This window comes from Callospermophilus lateralis, chromosome 2, assembly GCF_048772815.1.
Source record: "Callospermophilus lateralis isolate mCalLat2 chromosome 2, mCalLat2.hap1, whole genome shotgun sequence".
Taxonomy (NCBI): domain Eukaryota; kingdom Metazoa; phylum Chordata; class Mammalia; order Rodentia; family Sciuridae; genus Callospermophilus; species Callospermophilus lateralis.
Window position 1 is genome coordinate 5725815 of NC_135306.1, and position 14626 is coordinate 5740440.

The following is a 14626-nucleotide window of genomic DNA, read 5'->3' on the forward strand; positions in this document are numbered from 1 at the left end:
AGGACCAGGCAGGTGCAGACCTGGCGCCCAAGGAAACAAGGTTCTGCTGAGAAGAACAGATGTGGAGCTAGGGCCGGCTGCCCACAGCAGTGCCACGCCCAGCCTCCCGGGCACCGTCACCTGCACCTTCCAGTCCATACAGGGACGGTGGCTTGCTCAGAGCCCTCCGTGTCGCAGGCCCCCCTCATCTCTCACTTGCACACCTCAGGGGCTTCTGCCAATGAGGGGCCGGAGAGCAGAAGGCTGTCCAAGCTCACCTGCAGGACAGCATGGGACCAAGGCCAGGGGTCAAGGGCCCAGCATCTCAGCTCTGCCATTACCAGCTCTGTGACCTGGCCAACCCACTCACCCTCTCTGTGAAGGGGAGACAGGGGCCCAACACCAAGGGCGGTGAGGATGAGCCAAGCAAGCACCAGAAATGGCGCAGAGCTGGCAGACACCGGGCAGTGGTGGCTCCCAGGGCTCCACGGCAGCCCCTGGGCCCAGCCACACCACATGGGAGGCCTGGCACATCACTCTCCACCCTGAGCTTCCCACTGCCCTCCAGGACGATGCCCAGACTCGAGGCAGCTCCCTGGAGGACGGCTCCCTGCCTGCTCCCTATGCAGGTAGTTTGTCCTACGCTGTCCCCTTTTCTTGGGACGCTTCTCCTCTCCTCACCTATCTGGTGGCTTCCAGTTTCAGCTCCGACATCCCCTCCTCCAGGAAGCCCTCCCAGCCCCCCTGCGGGGTCAGCTCCAGTCTCGGAGTTTCCATGGCCCCCTACATCGTCCAGCCTGACTGCCTGCTTGGGCCCCTGACCAACATCAAGGCAGGGCTGTGTCTCACCTGCCACTGTGTCCCCAACAGGGCCCAGCACACAGGCACCTGCCAACCTCGTGTTGGAATGAATGACAAAGGAAGGAGGCCACGGACATGCCCAGCCCTGCCTCCTGGACAGACCTCCAGACCGGGCTCCTCCAGCCAGGGCCTCGCCCTCCTGGGACCCTGGGTCCCCACCCGCCTGGCCCAGCCTGCCCCGCTCAGACAAGCACAGCCCCTCTCTGCGCCCCGAGAACTCCCACCCGTCTCTTCTGCCATGGCGGCGGCTGGTCCTCGCAGCCACCTGTCACGACTCAGTGTGCCCAGGAGCTGTGCCCACGGCTGCCTGTCAAGTCCCAGTGCCCAGACCCAGGCCGGGAACTCAGCCACCACGGGGACCACAGCCAAGGCCACCCACCATCCACGGAGGAATGCAGACTCCCCGTCCACAGGGGGCTCACGGCCCCCACTCACCCACCCTGTGCTGTTCGGGGGCCGCCCACCGCAGCTGGAGGCAGCCCGCCAGCCCAGGGTGCAGACAGGAAGTCCAAGGCCCCGGGTCTGGTTAGCCCCCAGGACATCCCAGAGACCCCAGCCTCCCGCTGCTCACGCCCTCGTGGGTCTCTTGCCCAGGGTTGGCCTGAGTGCCCACAGGACACGGTGGACACGATGCATGCACGCTCAAGGCTGGCAGGCCACAAGGACTGTGCTTCCTCTTGGGCTTTCTCTGACCCTCCGTGTCTGTCTTCTCCCCCGACTCACTTGCCCTCCGGGAGCCATGTCACAGGGCACCTTCTGGAGAGGGCCATCTGGAGGACAGGGCGGGGCAGAGGGCAGGCACACTCACGTCCAACCTCCAGCTGGATCTCCGCAGAGGCGCCGCCCAGCTCGTTGACGGCCCGGCAGGTGTAGACGCCAGCGTCCCTCTCCCGAGCCGCGGGGATCCGCAGCCTCCCGGAGCTGGAGGCCTCAGGGGCCAGAATCATCTCCAGACCCCCTGGACCAAGATGGAGGGCATCAGCAGGGGCCCTGGGTCTGGGGCTGCGGCCGCTCCCTGACCCTGGCATCTCCACAGGCCGGGAGGGGGCTTCAGGTCCCTGGGCCCAGGCCTGCAGGGTCTCGGACCTTCCCTGTGCCCCTCTGTTGACCAGGCCGGGGCTCAGCCAGTCCCCAACAAGGAGGCCTGTCACCCTAGGGCTCCACGCGGGGGCCTCCTTCCCTGGGCCTGGGTCCCCACTAAGGTTGAGACCTGCTCTTGGAGGGGCCCAGGGAGCCCTTAGGTGACCACGTCCCCCCATGCCTGCTTCTCTGAGGTCCCCCAGGAAGGCCTCCTGAGCCACCCGTGTCCCCCAGGGCCTGAGGCCCAATGGTCTCCCTGATATGACGCCCTCTTCTGTTCAACTCTGTGTCCCAGTGTGTAGGACACCCGTGGCCTGAACTGGGCCGTCCTAGCCCTGTTGGGTGTGCGGGTCGGTGGCATGGTGCACGTCCACGCTGCCGTGTGGCCCTCACTCTGCCCAACTTCAGAAACTTCCCTCTTCCCCAACTGCAGCTCGGCCCCGTTGACACCAGCTCCCCTCCCTGCCCAGCCAGGCCCGATGGGGACCCTGGAGCTCAGGGCAGTACCCTGTCCAGCAAGTCCCTGCTGGGCATGGGGTGCCGTGGAGCCCCCACCCCCGGCTCCCCTGGAGCCCAGAGCAACTATCTGTCCTGTTCCTTGGACCATCACGCGGCCGTCACCACTGCTCGAGGCATGAGCACAGCCCGCTGCCTGACCTGGTGACCTAGGGGCCCATCTGATCCTCACAGCTGACCACAGCGGCTCCCCGCTTCCCAGATGAGGAAGTCGAGCCTCAGAGAGGCCCAGCCCCTTGCCCAAGGTCATCCAGGGAGCCAGAATCCAAATCTGGGTCCGACCCTGGGGCTCCCCAGTCCTGGGCCAGCCCCGTGGACACAGCGCTGGGGACTGCTGGAGACAGCTGGCTCTCCCGGACGCCCGCTGGGACCCCCCACCCCCCAGGGCCGCTCCCCACCCCACACACCTCGATACCAGATGACTCGGGGTGGGGGGACCCCAGACGCCTTGCACACCAGCACAGCTTCGTCCCCCACAGCTGCGAGCACCACGGCGTTGACGGCGGAGATGGATGGTGGCTCTGTGTGGGCCGACGACAGGGTGGGACCAACCGCACAGGGCCCAGGCAAGACCTCCCCGACCTGGGGCTCCCCCCCACCCACCCCAGGCCTTCCCCTCCCGGCCACAGAGCAGCCGCCTCTCCCCGCCCCACCCCACGCCCCGCCTGCTCTGTGCCGGGCACCTCTGTCCTCGGAAGTGCCCTATCTGCCCAGTGGCACTTCCCCTGAGCCTCCCGCCAGAACGTAGGTTCCTCTGGACGGGGGGGGGCTTGGCACACAGCTGGACCCAGGGCCTGCCACATCACACAGGCTCAATAAAGGTGGGGACAGGAGGGAGGGAGGGTCCCTCCTGCAGAGAGCAGTGGCCCAAGTACCTGTATAGTAGAGGGTGACCGTCTCCTCGTCTCTGCCAACCTCGTTGGTAGCCTGGCAGCTGTAATTCCCAGCATCCTCAGGGGCTAACCCCCGAATGGTCAGGGTCCCCTGGGTGTCCACTTGGATTCTGGAGTCAAGCCATGAAAACATTCTGGTCACATAAGGAGTAACTCCATCGTTAATAACAAATTAGCCCTGCTGGTGACTGCCATTCTGCACTGGGGACCTTCTCTGGGCCAAGCTGAGTGCTAAGCACTTTACATACATTCTCTTTTTGAATTCATGAGGCTCAGAGAGGGAAAGCAAATCGGTCAAGGTCACACAGCCTGAAGGACAGAGCTGGCCTCTGGAGCCTGAGCTCCTAACCACACTGTGGCACTGTTACGTCAACAAAGTGGTGATGTTCCCACGTCTTAGCTGGTCCCAGGAGGAAGGAAGGGCAACGTCACTCCCCACCTTCAGATCAAGGCCCAGGGGGGTCCTTGTGCTCCTGCTGCCAGGCTCTGTGTCCCGGGCCCCTCACCTGTCGTCCTCTTGCAGGGCAAGGCCCTCTCGGCTCCAGGAGATGTGGGGTGTGGGGTACCCCGAGGCCGAGCAGCTGATCTTCACCTCCTCGCTCTGGGAGAAGTGCTGGGACCTGGTGTCGATGCTGACCTGCGGGGCCTCTGTGGCCGGAGCGACAGATGGCGCAAGCTGACAGAGCTGTCCCCAGTGCCCAGCCCCAGGCCCACCCTCCCCAGCCGCAGATGGAGGTGAGGCGGAGGAAGCAAAGGCCCAGGGCCGGGATCCCTGGTGGCTGCCGGGGGATGGGGGAGGCCAGGTGGCCGTCCAGCCACAGGCCCTGATGCCCGGCTGGAAACCCCTGCCTGCAGAGGGTGCCTGATCTGTGTGCCCCCGGAGGCTTTGGGAGAGGTCAGGCAGCGGCCAGGGCTGGGGACGGTCTCGCTCCAGTGACCTCCAGCTGGACCCCGAGGCCTGCCCTAGGATGGCCCCAGGTTCCTCCTGGCGCTCAGGAGTCTCAGCAGACAGACTGTGAGGCGCAGGCGCCCCCAGAGGCTCCCCTGGAAAGGCCAGGCGTGACGGAGCTGTCCCCGCAGGGCCGAGACAGGGCCTCTGAACCCTGCTCAACACGCTCCAGGCTCCGTGCAGGGGCAGGGGCACAGGAAATGCTTGTTAAATAGTCCATTCTTATGCCTGGAGAAACAGCATCCAGGAAGAGGGTCTGCTAAGTCCTGGGGATACACAGGCCACACCCAGGCCTTAAAAACCCAAGGGGTGCTCCTTCTGCTGCCCCCTCTGTGCCCTGTGGTCCTGCTGCACTATCTGTGCTGTTCAGAGCTGGTCTCTGCACTTCCACAGGTTCCAGTCCATTGGGGCAGAGGGAGGCCGTGGGAAAAGGAAAAGACACAGTGAAACTGGCTGGGTCTATAGCAGCAGACATTTAGGTTAGATGTTAGAATGAACTTCCCAACAGCAAGAAGCACTAGGCTTTGGCTAGGCGGTTACAGAATCTTCTTTCCCTAAAGGTTCAGAACACATTGAAAGAGCTGCTGCTGCCCACCAGAGACGCTGTGTGGGCAGAGGGGTGGGAAGACGGGCTGTTAGGGAGGACGCCAGGCGGCAAGGAGGGCCGACCTTGGGAGAACAGCAGCAGGAGGAGCCTCACCTCGCACCAGGAGCCAGGTGGATGCCCTGGTGACCCCATTGGCATTGCTGGCCACACACTGGTACCGTCCAGCGTCACTGGGAATGCTGCTGCTGACCTCCAAGGAGAGGTCGGCCAGCTGGGTGACTCGGTCCCTTGAGGCTGGCAGGACCCGCCAGTCCCGGACCCACGTCAGATTGTAGGGGGCTTTGTCCAGGACTTGGCATGATAGGACAGCGGTCTCTCCGGGGGACACAGTCACGTTGGGGCCAGGGACCAGCTGCGGTGGGGGATCTGCAGCAACAGGAGCACAGAAGGACGCAGGCTGAGGCAGGGACTCCACCCAGGGAACAAGGCCTGGAGAAGCAGCCGACAGAGAGCTGCTGGGACCACCCGCCCCATAGCAGGGCTGCTCCCAGGAATGAGACCCCTGCCGCAAACGTGGGCCACCCGGAGCAAAGGGCACGGGGACAAGACCAGAGACTTCGCAGCACAGGCACCAGGGCCTAATGACCAGCCAAGGGCTGCACCCCAACAGCCACACACCAAGCACACGCCAAGCACACGCATGCTCTGTGGCCATGAGAAATGACGTCCTAGAAACCAATGGGCGATGGCACTCTGGGAACAAATGAGGACAGTTGACTGTGGACAACAGCTGAATGGCATTACTGCCAGGTGTGACCCGGAAACTTTGCTACACAGGACCATCCACTGTTGGTAGGGGATGGAAGTGTCCGAATGCTTATCATTTGGTTTAAAATATTTCAACAAAACCGAGAAAAAGCAAATGCAGCCGAACCCAAGTTAGCGAGGGTTGAGTCTGAGTGACTGGCCCAGCAGCTGCACTGTTCTACTTTCCTGTACTCATCGCTGAACCACTGAAACACCCCTGCTGTACCATGAAGTGGTAAACGGGATCATGGCTGGGCACCGTGGCCGTGCCTGTCATCCCACCAAATCAGGAGGCTGAGGCAGGAGGATCCCAAGTTCAAGGCCAGCCTCAGCAATCTAATGAGGCCCTAAGCAACTTTGCAAGACCCTGCCCCAAATAAGGGTTGAGGAAGGAGCTCAGGGTAGAGCACCCCTGGGTCTCATCTCCACTACCAAAAGCAGAAGACCTGGGTTGGAAGGCACCTATGTTAAGGTGCAAACACAGAACAAGGCTGGAAAGTAAACAGGTGAGGATGCTGCGCCCTGGGGATTCCAGGTGTTCCACCCCAGCCCTGCCCCAGCCCCACCGGGGCACACCCAGCTCTCCTTAAGACCCGGAGGCAGAGCCCCGCAGTCTGGTTTCTTCCCTGCAGAGCCGAGATTTATTTAAAAATAAAGTCAATTTTATTCTGAGAGGGTTTGTGCCATTTCTGATCATCCGCAGCTCGATGGTGCTGTTCTGGCAGGGCCTGGGGCACTCAAGGATGGGGACTGCAAGAGGGACGGTGGCCCCCGAGAGGGCCTGCGGCTGGCCAAGCCCAAATGACAAACCAAGAGGTCAGGGTGGGACGAAGGTGGGCGGGACGGTGACCTGAGCTGGAGAGCCTGAGCTTCCTCCCACTGAGACCCCACGCCAGGGCCCGGGGAGAGGCCTGGGGGCAGGCGGCAGGAGGTGGCCGGACACCACGTGGTCCCTGTCCACCGGCGGTCAGTGAGCCACCCATGGAGACCTGCCGGGAGGAATCTTAGAGGGAGGGTCGGGAGAGAGGGGAGGGCGTGGGGAAGGGCAAGGACAGACCTGTGACAACGACCTGGGCCTTCGCCCGCCCGGTGCCAGCCCTGCTGACCGCCGTGCACTCGTAGCTGCCCTCCTCCGCCTTGGAGGCCCGGGGGATCTCCCAGCTGCTGTTTCCCGACTCCCTGCCGAGAACAGACCTCACCATCACACTGACCTCAGCCAGGCCCCCAACCTTGCCCAGCCTGAGGCCCCTGACCCTGCTCAGAGGACAGACCCCAAATCCTCAGAAAGAATAAGAGGCAGGCAACCAAGAGCATGCAAATTTCTCAATATGCTGTGTGACTTTGAGAAAGGCCCTCCCCTCTCTGAATTCTAGGCTCCCATTCACAAGGAGGGGGTCGGGGACACTGACTCCCATAGCTGGGCCCCCCGTGGGTCAAGTTTTCCCGGAGCTAAGGAAGGCCACCAATGTTGGGGTGGCAGCTTAGAAGTAGGGGAGCCTCAGGCGTACCCCTCCCCCACCCCAGGGGGTGCTGGAAGTTCTCAGGGGGGCTACCCAGGAAGATAATATGACCAAGAACAAGGTCCCTCTCCTGCCACCCACCCCCCTGAGATCTCTCTAGAGCTGCACAGGAGTCCTGTGGCAGGGGACAGTCAGCCAGGCGTCACTCACTGGAAGTGCCTCTCCTCGCCCAGCCTGGCTCCATCACGCTGCAGCTGAAGCCGGAAGGGCAGGGAGCTGTACACAGAGCAGGAGACCAGCAGGGGCTGGTGCAGGTAGCCATGGATCCGGGGTGGCATGCTGACCAGGGGGGCACCTGCGGGTGAGGACCAGGGCTCAGAGATCTCTGGCAGCCCTGAAAGCCTGTCCTCTGCAGCCCAGCCACGGAGACCCACAGGGAGGCCCCAGAAGTTGAAGGCCAGTGGGGGCTCAGCCCTGGGCTCCAAGAATCAGTGCTCCCCAGGGGCAGCGCGTCCCCTGCAGCCTGTTTCCACCTCTGCAAAGGCAAGTCATCGTGGCACTGACGGGGCCCCCAAGCACTTTGATGGCCGCCGGTGTGGCATCTGGTATCTGAGAAGGCTCCCCAACTCAAGGCCGCAGGGCACAGGACAGGGCACAGGGCCAGTTTGCACTCTGGCACGAGGCCACCAGGCTGCATCGGGCTCCCGGGGGGGTGTGGGAGGGGTCCTGCCACCGTGCCTCTGCCTGGAGGGTCAGCCTGCCCGTATTTGTTGAAGAAACTTTTTTTTTTCCATTTAAAGATAAGTACAGTTGGACCATGGCTGCGAATTCAAAATTCACACGCATTTTTTAGATAAAACAAGACTTCAATAAGTCTCACAGCTTGCAATGAGCCCCTTGGGGCCCCCACCAGACACCACTGCCCCCCTCCCTGACCCTGGTCTTGTGGTGACACATGCGCTTGCCTCAGCTCTTGGAATTCCTTCAGCAGCGAGTCTGGCGCTCCCCTCCCGCAGCCCAGGGTGCTCCAGCCTCTGGGCCCCTCCCGTCCCCACCACAGGATGCTCCGAGGGTGAGACAATGCACCAGACCTCCTCGGAGCATGAGGGTGAGGAGGTGGGGGTGACATCATGCTCCAGGCTTCCTGCCACGTCCCAGGGGACAGGGCTGTTGGGCCGGCAGCCGCAGCCTCAGGGTGTGCAGCAGCCGTGCTCCCTGCCTGCGGAGCTCTGCAGCCAGCCCCGCTCCCTCTTCCAGGCGCCCACAGGGCCCAGGGACTCCAGGTCCACCCCGCATCCCCAACCCAGAGCTGCCCATGGGAAGGGCACTTCCGAGCCCCCAGACCTGGAGCAGGAGGAAGAAGACACCACCCACCCCCACCCCTCCCACCCAGGCTGAGACGGAGACCAGTGCCCAGAGCTAAGTCCAGGCCCTGGTCCAGCTAAAGGAGCAGAGCAAAGTCCTGCCGAAAGTCCTTCCAGAAGATTCTCCTAAAGCCTCCAAAGACCAAGGGAAGAGGCCCGGGAAGCACAGCAAGCAGTGGAGGCTACTGGAGGAGGCCCCCGGTGCCCCCCAGGTCCTCAAGTCCTCTCCACCAGGGGCACCGTGGGCAGCTCAGGAGGACGTCCCCCCTGCCCGCACCCCTTTTGGAGAGGACAGAGGAACTCTTCCTTGAGGGGATCCCCAGGAAGAAATGCGTGGATGTCAGTGCCACCCGCCTTGTGAGCTCCCCCAGGCACCTCCAGGGTAGGACAGTGGCAGGAGAAAGACAGAGGTCAGAGAGGGCCCAGTGGCCAGTGATCCCCAACCCGCCCCAGGACAGGGGCAGCTCAGGAAGTTGAAGCCCTTGCTGCCCTTGGGGAGCCCCCCACCCGGGTGATGAGACCTCAGAGACACAGGGAGCCAGCCCACAGCCTCTGTGGGTCAACCCAGCAGGCCGAAGCCCAGATGACAGACGCCCCACTCCTGCAGTGACAGGAGGTGGCCCCTGAGCGCCTGAGTGCTGCCCTTGCGAGCCTGAGCCTGGGAGCCTGGTCCGCCTACTCATCTGTAGACGGGGACACCCAGAGCTCACAGAGGTGCTCCATCCACATCCCAGCACTCCTCTGTGGGGGGCTCGGGCACGTCTCAGAGCCTCTGTGAGCAGTGAGCCAGCACAGGGCAGGTGTGTGGCCCAGGACGAGCCCGTGGCAAGTCCTGGAAATGGTGACGAGAAGTAATGTCCCCGTCCTGCTGATCAGACAGTGACAGTGACCACACCCACATCTGCCCTGCCATGCGGTGCCCACGGCGCCAAGTACCATGGCTGATGCATGCACAGTGGACACTGCAAATGAAGGTCGGATAGCTGGGTGGGTGGCTGGGTGGACAGATTGGTGGACAGGTAGGTGAATGGATGGGTAGGTGGGTGGGTGGACAGATTGGTGGATAGGTAGGTGAATGGATGGGTAGGTGGGTGGGTAGGTGGGTGGATGGGTGGGCAGATTGGTGGATAGGTAGGAGAATGGATGGGTAGGTGGGTGGATGGGTGGGCAGATTGGTGGATAGGAAGGTGAATGGATGAATGGATGGGTAGGTGGGTAGGTGGGTGGGTGGGTAGATGGGTGGCTGGGTGGGCAGATTGGTGGATAGGTAGGTGAATGGATGAGTGGGTGGGTAGGTAGACGGGTGTATGGAAGGGTGGGCAGATGGGTGTGTGGAGGGGTGGGTGGATGATTGTGGAGGGGTGGGTGGATGGATGGATGAGTAGGTGGGTTGAAGGAAGGGTGGATGGATATGCATGGATGGATGAGTGGACGGGTGGACAGATGTCTTTGTTTTAAACCTTTGAGCCGAGGGCCACGTAGGAGCATCTCAGTATTTAAGCTAATGCCTTGCAGGGGACAGCTGTCCACAGTAGTGTACTGAGCAAACATTTCCTAATGTGGCCCAGGTAGGGTGGCATCCAGGAAGAAATGGGGCTCTGAGTAGTCAGGGAGCTGGGGGACCAGAGAGCCAACACTCACCTGGGGCCACCCCACTGTAGGAAACGCCAGAGACTCGGAGCAGGGCATTTCCTTCGTGGTCCTTGCCCTTCACTTTGAGATAGAAGCGCTCCTGGGGCGCGTGGAAGGGCGGCCCGCCCCACAGCTGCTGGGCGGAGCCGTTGGAGAGGGGCCGCGCCGGCAGAGTCAGGAGGGGCCGCCCTGAGTGGTGCGAGAGCTCCACAGAGTCCAGGCGGCCAGGCGCCTGCAGGCCCGTAGAGTTGATCACCAGGGAGATGGGCACCCCTGCAGGGGGAGGGCGAGGAACAAGATGCCCGCGTCTGGGTTGGTCTCCACAGTCCTCCTGGGTTGGGGTCCACCATCCAGCGGCCTTTGGACCACAGCTCAGGAGCCCAGCCTGCTCGGCCCCCTGCGCCTGCTCCCTCACTTCACCATCTACCCCTGGCCAGCTCCTGCTGGGGGTGGGTCAGGGAGAAAGGGGACCTTGGTGCTGTCCATGGTCCTGAAACACTGCTGTCCATCCAACCCTTGTCCCCCTGTCCCCTGCAGACGCAGACCTGGTGGGGCAGGACTGGGGAGGGACGTGCCTCTCGCCCAGCCCGTGACCTCTGGTGCTGACCGTCATCAGCAAGCTTCAGGAAGTAGCCTCAGCTCCGGCGCGGGGGCCGGGGCTCTGCCTCTCTCTGCCCTGCTCAGCTCCGCTTGACTTTTCTATCTGACGGGAATGAGGTGCTTTGCCCTCTGTCAGCCCAGGACACAGAACTGGATTTGAGTTTCATAATTTCCTTAGCTGATCCGGGAGCTTCCGTCAGATCCCTCCCTTCCCCACAGATATCAACATTTTCTCTTCAGAGATCCTCAGGGGCAGCCCTGGAGGGTGTGGTCCCTGGAACGCCTCACCTTTTTTGAGAAAAGGGCATTTTAGAAGCCAGAAGCCCTGACTGCTTTGGAAAGTGAAGCACGCCGGTGCTGACCTCACTGCCCTCCCAACCACCGGCCACCGGAGTGCAGCGCCTGCTCCCCGAGATCCAGGTGTACCCTACCCCACGCCCCAGTGTCCCCAGCTCTGGGCCCAAGTGCTGATGACTGTTCAGCCTGCGCCTGCCCTGCTGTTTCTCATCTTCCCAAACATGTCTGGCATCCAAGAGGGCCCCGTGCAGCTTCCTTCACCTCCCACTAGGAACTGGCCCTAGAAACAGGTCACTCTCAGTCCCCACTAACGCCCTACCCTTGGAATTTCTCTCCTCTTCTGGATTTTGAGGAGGACCGCAGTGTGCCTACTCTCCCTGCTCTGGTTCTGGCAGAGCAGACAGAGAGCTCCCAGCTCCCTTTCTCTCTGAAGGTGGGACTGCTGGCAGGACTGGCATGTGCCACTTGGATCCCTCCTTACTGGTCCAAAGTGCTCTGACGTGGTCCAGGCCCCTCCGTCTCCCTTCTGAGCTAATCCCTGCAACACCCTCTGAATGGCCCATGGCAAGGGACAATGCTTCCCAGACTGTAAGCTGGGACCCCGACCCGCCTCCAGATGGTACTTTCTGGCACAGAGCTCAGGACCGCCCGGGCAGAAGCCCCGCCTGCCCAGGCTCCTCCGGGTGTGTCTGTGGAGGCCTCACACATCCTTAGACCCTGGCAGGTGGCTTCCATTCAGGAAAACAAGCCCCCGACTTCAATGTCCCCCACTCCGGCTAGTGCAGCCTCCACCAGCCTCAGAGGCATCCACAGGCCCCCAGGACCTTCATTCCTTCAGCTCGGAAGCAGTTCTCCGATGCTCGCGGAGGACTGAGGCCACGGGACTCTCCACAGACAAGTTTTGGCAGAAAGAAAGGAGAAGAGTAAAAGGGACACTCAGTAGTAAACGGGAAAATGAGTCTCCTGGAGCCTCTGGGGGCTGGGAGGATGTTCTTAAGGAAAATGTCACTATGTCACCTGGGCTGGGGCTGGTGGAGAGGAGCTGGCCCGGAGCCCAGTGTCTATCCCTGTGGTCCCAGCTTCCCCCTCTGCAGGGCCCATTCTATGGTCACGCATGGGCAGCCTGCCGCCACCTCCACCACTTCCCGAGTGAGCGCCTGCCTGCAGGGGGGACACCGTACCTTGCAAGGGCCACTCGATGGTGTGGTTGAGATCCAGGGAGGGCTGTGTGGAGAAGCCGGCTCGGAAGTTGATGTTGCTGATGCCCGTGATTCTCACAGAATGGCGGCCACTGCTATAGACCTAGCACAGGTCCCGGCCCATGTCACCCAGGTGTCTGACCCGGCACCCCAGCACCAGCCAGGAGGCCACCAACCTCACCTGGCCAGGCCCTGTGCCAGCTGTGGCTCTCCTGCCTTTGCACACACGTGGCAACTCTCCACTCCCAGGGGAAGGAGAAGAAGCCCCAGCTCACACCCAACCTCTTTCCAGAAGCGGCTCCGCCCTTCAGCTCTCTCCAACATGGGCCAGCCCTGTCTGCCCCCTTCCCCATCAGCATTAGAGCTCTGGGCTCAAAGGTGCTCTGAGTGGAAAGGCAGGCGGTCAGTGCCACCCTTCACCCAGCACCTACCATAATGCCTGGCACCAAGTAGGTGCTCAATAAATGCCTGTTCAATCAGCAGGAGCTCACACCCTTCCAAGGCAGCGGCTGCTCCATCCCAGGCTGCCCTGTGGAGCTCACCCTAGACCCTGGCTTACAACACCCGGCAGATAACAGTAGGTGCCCTGCAGCCCTGTCCCCCAGCCTCCCCCAAAACTCCCCCTGCCTCCCCCAAAACTCCCCCTGCCTCTTTCACACATTCTTCATAAGACAGAGTTCTGAGCCCAGAGCCAGCTCACCCATCCCCCCAACTCTGAAGTTGTTTCCCCAAGTCCTTCTTGAGTGTTCCCAAATTCCTGCCAAACCGTTCCACTTCCTGTCATCAGTGCAAAGCAGGATGCCCCTCATGTCCTGGGCACCTCCTCCTCCTGATAGACCAAGTCCCTGCCCACGTCCCAGGCTCCCCAGGAGGCAGGAGGGAGGTGGTTGGGCTCAGGGAAGCTGGTCGCCCCCCCCCCCCCGCAGCCTCAGCCCTACCTTGATGGACCAGAGCCCAGGGTGCTCAGGCTTGAAGGCCACGACCTTGGCTGAGTCGGGAATGCTGAGGAGGACGTGGAGGCCCTCGTCCTTCTGCAGGATCCTCCCTGTGGAAGCCCCCAGCGTCAGTCCGCACTGCACCCGTCTCCAGGAACCCACAGTCCACCAGACACCAGTCTCCGCCTTCCCAGGAACTAACCCCAACGCCCACCTTCAGGTGCCATCAGCCTCTTCCTTCCCGGGCACCAGGGCACCCTCTCTGATCCACTCGGCGCCCACCCCCACTTCTGGACCCCCAGTCCGTCACAGCCTAGGTTTCCAGCTCAGCTAGGGCTGAGGTCCAAAGGCAGAGCATACCCAGCGGGTCCCGGACTTCGATCTCAGGCCCAGGCCCACTCAGCGAGACGGTGACCTCCTTCAGGCTGGGGTCAAATGGGATCCTCCACGTGTGCTCGCCCTCCTCCTCGTGGTCTGTGGACAGCAGGTGCACCTTGGAGGCCTGGATGGCCGACTCCACCCACTTCAGCACCTGGGAGGGACAGGTGGAAACGGATGCCACAGGCACCCTTGAATCCGGCTGCAACTGTGGGCAGAATCTGACCCCCCCCCGCCCCCACCCCATACAAGCCGCCCAGGGGCTCAAGTCCACTGCTAGGCAGCGATCTCACTGCTGTGCCCAGGGACCCGGCCAGGACAGCTGCAGAGAGGGAAACGTTCATTTGAGAGCTCAGGGTTTCAGAGGTCTCAGTCCATAGAAGGCCAGCTCCATTGCTCGGGCTCAAGGTGAGGCTGAACATCATGGCGGAAGAGTGTGGCAGAGGGAAGCAGCTCCCATGGTGGCCAGGAAGCCGAGACATGCCCCCTGTGAACCCCGTCCTCCAGCCACACCCCACTTGCCTTCCGTTACCACTCAGTTCATCCAGTTAGGATTAATTCCTGATTAGGTTAAGGCTATGGCCCAGTCATTTCTCCCCCAGGCCTTCTTGCATTGTCTCACACGAGCTTTTGGGGGACACCTCACATCCAAACCGTAAAGCCGCCCACTCCCACTGTCCTCTAGAAGGCGGGTTCCTGCCCCGATGCCCTCCTGGCTTCCATGGGCTCTGAATGGTGACACCTGAGTGGAGCCATCCAGGGGGCTCAGCGGGGGTGGGGTGCAGGAGCTGACCCTCAGCAGGGAAGACAACTTCTTCGGCACCCAACACCTCCTCCAGAAAGTTCTCCCAGTCCTCCTGCACCCAGATGAACACTGGAGACCTGGAATCTGCCTGATCCAGGTCGTCCATGACGGAACTCAGGCCGTGCCCCCCCAGTAAGCAGGGTCCTCGGGTAAGACCCAGAGGCTCTGCAGGAAAGCCTCAGTCTCTCCCACACCCACGGAAACAGGAGTGAGCGGGCGGCGTCACACAGACACCTGGGTGCCGTAATTGCTTATTCATTCGAGAATCTTGCATGTTCTGGGCCAGTTGCATTGAAAATCAGATAAGCCGTAAGGACCCTCTGC

General features: G+C 62.1%; 1 protein-coding gene across 1 annotated transcript in view; it reads right to left on the reverse strand.

Moving 5' to 3' along the window:
* Hmcn2 (hemicentin 2) overlaps positions 1-14408 on the reverse strand; it is a 104383-nt gene extending 89975 nt beyond the window's left edge. The window contains exons 1-13 of the mRNA XM_077108747.1: positions 14291-14408; positions 13740-13819; positions 13480-13651; positions 13123-13229; positions 12167-12287; positions 10098-10361; positions 7303-7447; positions 6690-6811; positions 4979-5251; positions 3836-3977; positions 3312-3439; positions 2844-2957; positions 1649-1798 (exon numbers count right to left, since the gene is read on the reverse strand). Coding sequence (XP_076964862.1) covers positions 1649-1798; positions 2844-2957; positions 3312-3439; positions 3836-3977; positions 4979-5251; positions 6690-6811; positions 7303-7447; positions 10098-10361; positions 12167-12287; positions 13123-13229; positions 13480-13651; positions 13740-13819; positions 14291-14408 — 1936 coding nt within the window. The remainder of the gene's footprint in view (positions 1-1648; positions 1799-2843; positions 2958-3311; positions 3440-3835; positions 3978-4978; positions 5252-6689; positions 6812-7302; positions 7448-10097; positions 10362-12166; positions 12288-13122; positions 13230-13479; positions 13652-13739; positions 13820-14290) is intronic.
* Positions 14409-14626: the final 218 nt, after the last annotated feature.